General features: G+C 39.4%; 1 protein-coding gene across 3 annotated transcripts in view; it reads right to left on the reverse strand.

The window, feature by feature from the left end:
• AKAP6 (A-kinase anchoring protein 6) overlaps positions 1 to 12,066 on the reverse strand; it is a 467,551-nt gene that overhangs the window by 184,606 nt on the left and 270,879 nt on the right. For all 3 annotated transcript variants that reach the window (XM_087422756.1, XM_014780419.2, XM_087422751.1), the window contains 2 exons: positions 10,157 to 10,253; positions 8,854 to 9,017 (listed from right to left, as the gene is read on the reverse strand). In XM_087422756.1, coding sequence (XP_087278882.1) covers positions 8,854 to 9,017; positions 10,157 to 10,253 — 261 coding nt within the window. The remainder of the gene's footprint in view (positions 1 to 8,853; positions 9,018 to 10,156; positions 10,254 to 12,066) is intronic.

Here is a 12,066-nt window from a genome sequence, read left to right on the forward strand (position 1 = left end):
GGGGGGTGAGAGCCTTCCCAGACCCTGTTAAATTGAAATAATGCCTCCTCCTGTAATTTCTGTCTATGTGCTTTACTATAGTGTTTATCATACTGTCTGCCTTAATTTAGAATTGCATATGCGCATATCTGTCTCCATGCTGGGCAGTGAGCAAAGAGAGGTACGGTGTCCTGTCCAGAGCTACGACATCACAGTGTAGTTACATATTCAACATTTATCGATTTTACTAATGGATAAGGGCATTATCTCTTCTATCTTCTTATATCTCTTATATCTATCTATAGATAGAAAGAATGGGAAAAGCCCTCGGCAAAAGCAAAGAGAAAAGAAAGGCAAAAATATATTTGAAAGAAGGTAAATTAACTAGAACATTTGTGAAATGAAAAGTGACATGATTCTTGATTAAGCAGGTGGAGTCAAAATGACAGAGTAAGGAGTTTGGCCTTTAACCTGTCACACAAGCTTTTTAAAAAGACTCTGAATAAGTCTGAGTATCTGATATGTGTTTGGAGCCTAAGTTTTTCCACCAGTAAAGTGAAAATGATAACAGGAGTTACAACTGCTAGTACTGTTGGGAAGAATGAATGAGACAATCCAGGCGAAAGGCTTGACAGGAACCTAGACCACGGTAAGCTTGCGATAAATGCTGACCCCATCAGTAGAGTATGTTATAAACACACACACACCCAGAGTGGTTATACAAAAATATCTAAGATGTCAAAGGTAAAAAAAAACTTTTTCTGGCTTTAATTTCCAGAGCTAGAGAAAGGAGAGAGTAAGCGAGAGAAGGCGAGAGAGACACGAAAGCGCTACTGTCCGTGAAACAGACTTGGGCAGTCAGCTCCAGGGGGCCAACACTTCCGTCTTTTATCTTTCTCCTCCTCTTTCTCTCGCTTTTCCTTCCTTCTCTCTTTTCCTTTGTCTGAGTCTCTTGCTTTAGGCTTCCTTTTTTCCTCTCGCCTTTCTCACTCAGCAAGATCCAAGGCCTGGCTTAGCCCTGCAGGGGGCAACACTCCACAGTTTTGGCCTCTGCAGGCCAACTAAGTACAAAGACGAGAAGCCACTGCCCCAACCAATGCAAAATGGCCTGGAAGCCGCAGTGAGATGGGTCCCTGTGCTCCGGCCCAGCAGGACCTCCAATCTGGTTACTGTTTCCTGAGAAACATTAACCTTCATTTAGGCATAGTGGGAGGTAAGACTGGGAATGTTCTGAGTCCTGGTGGCAAAGAGCACTACAGTACATTGAAAAAATATCTCCATCTCTCTCTCAGCATCGGAACCACATAAATGGCTATATTCCAACTGATTTCCGAGGAGAAGGAAAGAGCAGAAAGTGGACATCTCAATGCTTTTTGACCTCACTGGATGGGAGAGAAACTCTGGGTGTGAGAACAATTCACCAGCTTTTGGAGTATTCAGGGTGCCAAGTGCAGGTGTGTGTACATTTGAAAGCTGCTGTTTCATAAGAAGTCCTAGGTGACTCAATAAACACGAGAGCCAGAGCAAAGTAATCCCTTTAGCAGGGTTCTCCCTGGCTCAGCCGGCTCCCCTGCCAGAAAAAACACATTCCGGGAAAGAGTGTAAATCACACACTGAGGTAATTGTTTCACACTTTCAAAGAATTTACTTTAATTTTAAAGTGTCTTTTAGGAGCAATTCTGTATCTTGCCTTCCGTTTTGTGTTTAAATATTTATAGATTTTTAAAAAAAATGTTGACCTCAACTATATGTCATAAAGTCCCTCTATTGTGTTTACTATGTATTATCTTTAAAATAGATCAAGGGGAGTTAGAAAATGCAAGTTCTGCTCATAAAAGAGGGCTGTTTTCCATAGAATGTAACTTTGTATCCAGTAACATACTTCTTTGCAATTCTAGGTATTACAGATACAGGGATGAGGTACTCTTTGACTAACTAGGAAAGAAAAATAGACTTTCCCTGTGTTGATTAGTGATGCCAAAGAATTTCACTCCCAGATTCTTACTGAGCCATACGTTTCCACCCTCAAGGCCACCAGCAATGGAAGTATAGTGTGAAAAATCAAGACAAGCTATGGTCTCATGCATCATATAGACCATGATAAGGTTGACCATTAGCTGTCTTTTGACCTAGTGTACATTTTTATCATCTCCATCATTTTCTCAGTCGCCTCGTTAGAGTGGAAGACTATTAAAAAAAAATTCCTCATCTTGGATCCACCCACGCATCTGATATTATGCAAATGTAAGTGCCTCAAAGAGATTAGAGGAACTACCTTTTATTCAACTCTATCACAAATTTAGTAACCACAACTGATCTTCAAAGAAATAACTCACTTTTGTTTCTGTCTTTCAAAAAGACTTTTGAGGAAAAGTTGCCCTTCTGATAACAAAAAAAGGACTACTGAAGAATCCACAGTAGAAGAAAGTTCTCTCCACAGTAGAAGAAGTGCTCTCCCCAGGTATCGCATATCAAGACTATTTATATAGTGCAGCAGGAAAGGAACCGGCTCGAATGCTGGCTCTTAGGAAGAATTCTGCACAGAAGGGGTAGAATTGGTAATGCATTTACTACTCATTTGCTTGCATCGAGAACCTCATTCCATTTCAATCTGCCAACATCCTAATTAAGATGATCTGAATCTTAGGTGATCTATTATTCTAGATCTAAGATAGCCCAATCTACATTAGACAAGATGTTACACTGTGTGCTTACACTGAGACGATAAGACCACTGAGCAGAAAAGCATGTCTTCCCTCATGTCTGGCCCAGCACTGGGCAGAGCTCTCTGTCAGCACTCAATAAATAATGGCCAGGCCTTTGCCTGTTGTCTTTCCTGTTATTACTTTAGGCACAATTTAATCTTACTATATCAGTCCTGGTTCCTTTTGACAACATATACCTGTGCTCTTTTTTGCATGAAGAAGAAAGTATCTCAAGTCATTCTTTAAACATGTAAGTGTCAGTGTATGCAGGACTAACAACATACAAATGCAATTCCCCTTCATTACCTTAATGCTGTTTCTGAAGATCCTATATTAAAGAACATGCTAACTACATAAGCTTTTGAGCCAGAAAATAAAAGAACGCAGAGACAACGCTTTGTCTCACCAATGCTTTGGAAGAATCAAGATCAAATTCTGTTCCAGGATAATAATATCCAGCTGCACTCTTACCCAAAAGGCACTACAGAACACAGAGAAAATATCATATAAAGTTGCTCCCCACATAGGCTTCTTTCTTTCCCTTCAGTGAAAGAAAGTTAGCTGTAATTCATTAGCATAAACACTGGGTTAAGAATTGGGTGTGTGGTAAACAAACAAAAAATATGTGTTAATATTAGACTCGCCTTCTCTTGACATCTAAAGAACGGCCAGATGGTTGGCAACAACCTGAGTCAGAGGCCACACATACGTCCCTTTGCAGCCAATATCTGAAACTGTCATTTGTAGGGCTGAGCAAACATATTTAAGAAATGTCCTTAAGCTTGCTCTCGTGCTATTGCTGAACAGATAACGTTGATGACCTTCATAGTCTGATATCCATTTCCAAAGGGATGACGACTTCAATCTAAGAACCTCAAAGAAGGGAGATAAAATAAGCACAACCCTAGAGTTCAAAGCAGCTAAGCCTCTGTCTCCTTTCACTGAGGAGATGAACATGTTGGTTGGAACCCAGGCTAGGTCACCCTTCTAATAGCTGTGAAGGATTCTGAATTTACAATAAAATCTTCAAATATTCTTTGTTTTGGAAATGTATCTGTTTCTTTAAAGAGGACAAAGGAACCATTGTTGTGTTCTTTCAGCGATGCGAAGTTTGAGATATCGTGGGAAAATCCTGGCCTTGATTCTAAGACATCTGTAATGATGGCACGCTCAATATGCGAACAGTAAAGAAAGAGAGGATAAGAACGTTTTAAAGGAGGCAATGTGCAAAATTTAAGAATGCTGTCTTGCTTTCAGGATTTTTGTTTTTTGCCTTGAAAGGTCAAAAAAAGAATGTAGCCTTTGTTAGGAGTTAGATATTCACTGTGTTTTGAAATCCCCCCGGCTATACACCACTCAAAAATTTAACATACTGAAAGCCTAGTTTAAGGTGATAAACTTTCATCAATCTATCTTGAAACAAAATATATAATTACAAGCATATTTTCAATTCTTGGAAGTGAGTGCTGAAGCTCTATTTCTACAATTGGTGAATTCTGTTCTCTATTTCTATGTGTAAAAGATCTCACAGTCCTGGGAAAACACTTTTTAAAAAAATGAAATACAACAAATAAGGTATGCTGCAGAGTCCTGGGGGAGAAGTTTCCCAGAGTCTTTGAATTTCCTCCTATCCTCCTTCTTTACAAGATTTCTAAGACCAAGTCCTTTTCTGCAGTCTCTCAAACAAGGTAAAAAAGAAAAATACCCCCTAGATATATTCCTTAGATTTTCTATTATGCTTCTCAAGTTCCCAGAAGCTTCTGAAGTAAACTTAAGACGAATTCTGGAGTTATTTTTTATTATGTTTTAATTTTAGTTCCTCTTTTGGGTCTAAGATGAAATAGATGATCATAACTGCTGTGCTTGGAGATGAATTTCATGGCACAGTTTGTACATGACCTGTGCAAGGTCATGTTATGGAAAGAGTTCTGACATGACAGTTAACAAGTCTAATCCAGCTTTTAGTCCTGGAGAACTTCCGGGTAACCTATTTAAACTTGCTCTATTTAGTGCAATATGGAAAGAAAAATTTCTGTTTAAACAGTACATATTAGGTATATTCTGTAGAGGGAACTTTCTCTGGCTTGGACAGTGCCAATTAGAGACACATGAGGAATTATTGTTCAAATCATTGATCATTAAAGGTCACTGTCACATTGTGAGCCTTGGTGCAGACCGTGGCAAGCTGGCCTACTCATCGTCCACCAGATAGCGTGTTCTGGCCGTGCCACACCTTTTTACACCTCTGGGTCTCTGCACATGCTCTTCTCTCTGCCCATTATTTTCACCCTAGCAAAAATCCAACCCCCACTCCCTGGCCATTTAAAACATCATCTCCCCTATAAATTGTTCCTTGATACCCCCCAGTAGGGTTTGTTATTTCCCTCTGTGTACTCATAGAACTTTATACCTATCTCTATTAGAGCATTTATCAGACTCTATTATAATTATTTGTTGGCTCCTCCACTAGAATATGAAGGGTATATTTACCCTTATCTAGGACTTACTATGGGCCAGGCACTGTTCTGAGCATTTTAGATCCGTCAACTCTTTAATCTGCATCACAGCCCTTTGAGGTGGATATTAGCATTGCCTCCATTTTATAAATGAGGACCACGAGGCACAGAGAAGTTAAGTAATTTTCCCAAGGACACATAGCTAGTAAGTGTCAGAGTTGAACTCAGGCGGTCTGACCTCAGAGTCTGAGCCTTTCCTTATTCTTTATGTTTGCCCAAGGGACTAAGGAAGGTGGTTCATAAACATCAAACAAATAGAAAGAATGATCATGATGATTTGTCCATCATTTCCTAAGCATAAATTTAAAAATAGATTTTCTTTGTCTTAAATTGATTTCACTTTCACCCTTGGCTATGGATGAGTTCATTTGTCCAGAGAAAATCCAGCCCAGACTGGGGAAGACAGAACTAGTTGGAAGGTAGAGGGCTTGCTGGCTCTGCCATGTCACAGTCATAAACTCTCAGCAGCCCCGGTTTCTTCCGCGTCTGTAGATACCTGCAGCAGCGCCCCCTCCCGGCTGCTTTCAGAGGCACTACAGTGTGCGCAGAGAGTGACATGAAATGCTTTGGAATAAACATACTGCTGACAAGAAAAACACTTATGCTATTCTTTGTAAACTCACGTGACTCAAGGAAGACATTTTCACTTTGGGGATGATTCAAACGAGAGGGTTTTTGTTGTTTTTTGTTTAGAAGTGAGGCACCCAAATCATTAAGAATCAGATGTGTTTATTTTTCCTCCTAATATTTAAATTCATATCTCAAGTCCCCTCAGATCAATGTCATCTATTTTACCTTTTAAATGACTTTTTAATTCTTGCATTTTACATCTATTCTTTATTTTTCAGATTAACATAATTCTTACTCTTATTGGAAAAGAGATTTGGAAAATTCAAAGATGTTTAAAATATGCAATTGCATACTATTGGTCTCTTCCAATGTTTTAAAATTCTCTTCTAAAACATTATTTTTAATGCCTATGTGACCTTTCATTAGGATAAGATGTAGCATAATTTAATTAAATGGTCCCTGTTGTAAACATTTCGGTTGATACCAATTATGTGCTACTATAAGTAACAAGGTGACAGACATTCTTTCCTGTTGTGTGAGGATCGAGTGGCCCTGCAGGCAAAGAAGGGCCTTCTTAGAGCCTATGAACTCGGCTTTCTGGGGCTGGTGGAATGCAGATGCTGGGCCCCCTCGGGGGGTTCTGCTCCATCTGAGGTGGGGACTGGGCAGGCGGTCCGCTTTTTGAGAAATACTGACACTGCCTCTCCTTTGATAAGACTTTCTCCTCATTATCTTCTTGATTCCATTTCAAGACCTCCCTACAAAATGAGTTGATTTAAAAGTTTCGAATTCAAATTGGCCTTGGTGAAGAGAGCTCCTCATTTTGGGGCTAGGTCTTTCATTAGTTGAGGTGACCGCACCACCTCTGCAGTTTCACTTCGGTACCTCCCCACCCTCATCCCCACTCCCCCCCACCCCACCGGCCCATGCTCCCCACCCCACCGGCCCATGCTCCCCACCCCAGCCAAGAACAGGTCTTTATGCTGCAAATCAATGATGATGTTTCCCCGCTCACTCCCAAACCCTCCCCTCTGCTGGCCAAAGGCCACTCGGCTTCCCTTGCACACTCCTCCCTCCCTCTCTAACTTCACTGGCCTGCTCAGAGAAGGTCACTTCCTCCAAGAAGCCCTCCTTGAAGCCCTGATCTCCATCACTTCTCCCAGCCCAGCCTCTCATTGCTCCCTTTTCTTCTCTTTCACAGCACATGACAGTCTATAAAGGCTTGATTATTGGATTTAGCTCTGTCTCCCCACTTCACCACAAGCTCCACGAGACAGGTACTGAGGCTAATTGTTCGTCACCGTACGCTGCCCTGCGCAGTGCCAGTGAGAGGTAGTGTTCCAGGTGGTGATGAAAACGGGCTCTGGGGCCAAAGGGCTCAGGTTCAAATCCTAGCTCTGCTACTTAGTACCTGTGTGACCCGAGGCAAGATACTTAACTTCTCTGTGCCTCCATTTTCTCCAGTGAGGATTAGAATAGGACTACCTTATAGGTTTGTTATGAGAATTAAATGAGAAAATATACAGTAGTCCTGTAGAACGGTGTCTGGCATGTAGAATGCATCCAATACAGGATAGCTGTTAAAAAGTAAGCACTCAGTATATTGTTGTTAAATAAATAAAACACAACAGTGTTTTCAGTTGTGACTTTTCTTATCACTTCTGCCCCCGGCCCTAGCCAAAGCATTAGCCCTATCGACTTCTCCCGCAGTCTGCTGCTTAAAAGAGCCCCACTTCTGCCCTGAGAGTCTGCTGAATACACGCTCCATTCCTAAGATTAGTTCCAGCTTTGATCCCCTCATCACGTCACTTCCTAAAATATGTGCTCATGTGCCAAGCCACCTCTCGTCCTTCCTTCAAGTATTTCCTGAAATGTGACCTCCTCCGTGGAGCCTTCTTTAAGTGGAACTGAGTTCATCATTCCATCTTGTTTCCAACAAATAAGGTAAAGCTTGTTGTTTGAGGTTCCAAAGCTATAAATCGTCTGTGCTTTTCACGGGCTGCATGGTCTCACCACTGCAGGGCAGGTGGGGTTTCTTCTCTGCCTGCACTTAAAAATGTGAGTCTAAGGGCAAAAGCTTTGTTTAACCTGTTCTGTATACATTTAGCACAATGCCAGTCCACATGGATGCTGAAGAAATGTGACTTGATGATGATTTAATTACTCTGTCCATGCCAGGAATAGAAACCATGAACTCTTAAATCTGTTTCCCAGTATTCCAATATGTTTCGAAGCTGAGTCTATTACGAGACCAGTTTTCTGCATTTACTTTCACAAAAAAATAAATACAGAGGAAGAGAGAGATTACATGAAAATATCAAATTAATAAAATTATTGTCCACATCGTGAGTCCAAAGATACTTTTAGAACAGTGGTGCATTGTATTAAAAGGTGCCTCGTTTAAAGTTTAATTGCATATGCTTTATGGGTTATTTTGTAAATCTAAAATGGATACCCAAAACATGTCAATACTCATTTTTAAAGTACTTGTTGTATTCGGTGCATGCACCATTATGGAGAATTTACACTCAGAGCAAAAAGATTTGTAGCAAAGCATATGACCTTCTTCCCACTACAATGACCATCCCCTAATTAGGCAATGCATCTGATAGTCATTAACAGGAATGAGATAATGAATCACTTTCTCTCTTCTTTGTTAATTTGCTGTAACCAAGCGGCTAATGGATGTCAGAGCTGAGTGATTGCACTGATTATAGTGATTTATAGTTGCAACAAAACAATTTAAAACCATTCTGATTATTCATGTTAAAGATGCTTTATGTTTTGTTTACTAAATGTTTTATGTCCCCCTTCTTCTATCCCCAAACTACTGTCCCCCTCCTACCCTGCCACTTCTCACAAAAAGACCTCTACTTGGAAATCTTGAAAGTTGTAGGCTTTTTTTATTGTTTTTAACTGAGCCATTTCATTTTGTATATATATCTATCCATATATAGAGAGAGATATATAAAGTTTACCCAGCAGAAACGAAAAGCCTTAGGGGTGGAAAGAAAACTTCAGTGGTGCCTAGTTCAAAAGAAGACAGAAATAAGAGGAAATAAGGCAAACTTCAAGCCACTTACCTTGGGGCTTCCAGTGCCTTCCTCATCCTCCACAGACACATCAGTAGCCAGAATCTCGGCTTTGATGGTATCCAGAGCCTTGAGAATCCAGCTGTGTTGCCGTTTGATTTGTCTCTGCAGCTCCTTCCATTGACTGGCAATCATCCGCAGCATGTCCTTCAGTCCTTCTCCAAAAGGAGGGGAAGGCACAAGTTACCGCCTCCACTGCATTTTTACCCACCATTATTGTTTATTTAGTAAATCAGATGGATATTTCAAACAATAAACACAGTTTTAAACTACTATTACCATCACCCGCCATATTAGCTTTTGTCACTCAGGAGAGATACTGGGAATTTTTGACTTGACAAGAGGCATAAGGCCACAAAAATGGGACAGCCACACAGAGGAATGGTTTGGAATTGACTTAGATTCAGTATATTGACTTAAAAACACGCATGTGGAAGAAAAATTACGATATATAAAAATTATTAACAGTACAGCTTCACTTTCCAAATAAAAGGCCCTGTGTGTATCTGTGTGAAGACTTCATAATGATCAGAAAGATGTATGGAAATAGGTAAAGTTAATTCGATGAGAAATACTGTAAATGGGTCAGAATTAAGACAGCAGTCTTTAGCATTAGCACATCCGATTAAGGCTGCTCTTTTCTTATTTAGCTGCGGTAAGCTCAAAGCAAGAGCCAAATTGTAATTCCTCCTGTCTTCTTGTCTTTTACTACCAGGATAAGTATAACCAAATGACAAAACTATTTTTTATTCATAATCTACTCTTCATAAATACATTAATACTGGGGTAAGAATTGGTTTAAGGCCAAAACTCTACTAACGCGATGACCAGCAAAGAACATGCAAAATGTTCACGTGCGTGAATTGGCAGGGAAAAAATCAGATATCGCTAGACGCCTGCCTTATATCTGTAATGATATCTATAAGTACCCTAATGCATATGCATTATAACGATATGCACAATTCTCATGCATTATCTTAATGTTATTTCCAGAGCACCTCCATCAAAAAGCATGTCAACGTGAAGTTTTCAGGAATGTGATTTCAATTGAAACTCAGGCGAACAGCAAGCCCAAAATAAAATGAACAGACCATTTGGAGGCAGTATTTCATCTTATAAGTATCACAGCATTGTATGCAGTATATGAAACATTTATAAATCTTGAAGGTCAATCTGATAATGTAAATATTAATAATACATAAGGAAGTGAATATATGCAGTAATTTACAGCAATGCTTCTTCATTCTTAATAGTCTGGAGACGTAAAGACTTGCAATATTTCAGGAGGATTTACCTGCTTTGTGAGATGCAATAAGCTCGAGAAGTTGGTACCCTTCCTCCTCCACCGCTTCCTTGAGAGCACAATGACTGTCTACATTCAACTTAAAACTCTGCAAGGAAAAATATGAGCATCAAACCCTGGCAAGGCAGTTAAACACAAAACAGCCATACAAAACTACTTATTACTTTTTATCAAGAACCACACAGTCCAATTTACCCAATAGACAAACTAACTTGCAATACTAAAAGCTATTGATATTTGGGATCTGGGCTGAAAATGTTTCCATTAGATTAGCAGAGTGCTAATCTGTTTGGAAACAGCTGATAAATCTAGAAATTCATTAGGTTTTTATGAAAAGTCATATCCCGTAGGCTATATCAAGAGTAGCAGTGTTCTATAAAATACACTGAATTTCTACCAGCACATATGAGCTCTTTTCTTCACTTTTTAAAAATGTTAGTGATAGCTATATTTATGAAACCATAAAAAATTGGCAGTATAAATTATATTAGCCTTATGTGCATATATATAAACCCATTAATATAGTAGGGCTTGATTCAGCTCTGTTTCTCAGATATCTCACAAACCATACAATATTGAGGTGGATTTGGGTGCTGTTTTGAGTCAAATGCTTTCTAAATCTTTGATTTTGAAAAGTTTATTCCTTACAATGTGACACTGCTTTATGAATGAGGGGCATTTTCACTCATGATAGTCATCCAAAAGATAAAAACTGCTGTCATGGCCGGATTCCAACTCAGAGCCATTTCTTTCAGGAAGCCTTCCCCAATGCCTTACGTGGAGTTAATTACTCCCTCTCTCTGCTACCTCTGTTCTTTATATCTGCTTCTATTATAGAATTTATCATACTGTGTTCTGCTTTATTTTCAAGCTTGGCTACCAAATTATAAACAATTTGAAAGAATTGACAGTTTCACATTTATCTCCCATACACGTCACATACAAGGTGTTTGATAAATGTTTGCAGGAATAGTGGATATCTGTGGAACTGGATCAATAGCACTCTCTGAAGGGGAAGGTTTCCATTTAAATATTTCAAGAAATATAAATGGTTCTCCAAAGACTTTTCCATCTCTGGAATATTATAAGGCACTCCAACCACAGGAGGTCCAATGGTGAGTAATCATAGTAACCAATCTGTTGAATCAATGGTCAGTTTTCAGGGTGAAAATCCATTCCTTGAGTTGACTAACTGAAACCAGCATGGATTTGTAAATATTGTGTGCCAAATTTTGGCTTCTCCGTGATAGGTCTCCAAAATTTACAAGATATTTTGCTCTCACTAAGCACTCACTGAGCAATAGCTGCATGCACTGCACTGAATTTAATATTAAGAATATTTGACACAAGTTTGAGATGAGACAGTCCCAGTTGGAATGTAATTTGGATAAAAAAGGTTCAACAACCATAAATTGTGAAATCAGGTATTCATTCACTCATTCATTCATTCATTTAGAAACCATGTATCGTGCCTATTCCATACACTGGGCCAGGTAATAGTGATTTAGGGGGTATAAGCATGTCCTCTAGCATCAAAGGAGACCTACACATGTCACTAGGAGAAGGAAATGCAGCCTTAGTCATCTTGGATATTCAGTGGTGAGCCTGGGCTCTCCTCTTCTTAGCTGAGAAAAGGGATCTTTTTAAAATTCAGAAGAACCAGCAAAACAATCAAAGGAAGCTAGAAATGAAGGAGATAGGGACAGACAGACCAGGCCTTGAAGTATAAAGATAAGAATTTTGACTAAAAAAATTGACTCCAAAATGATGAATCATTTCATCCAACTAGAGGCATGAAAAACAGTAAATTTAGAGCTAAATATGAGAGAAAGAGACAATATTAGATTTCCCCAAGGGTTGTTCACTATTTCTTGTATTGTCCTCTTTCAGCTACAGGTATT

This window comes from Ceratotherium simum, chromosome 3 (assembly GCF_057802395.1).
Source record: "Ceratotherium simum simum isolate JZ-2026a chromosome 3, ASM5780239v1, whole genome shotgun sequence".
Classification (NCBI taxonomy): Eukaryota; Metazoa; Chordata; class Mammalia; order Perissodactyla; family Rhinocerotidae; genus Ceratotherium; species Ceratotherium simum.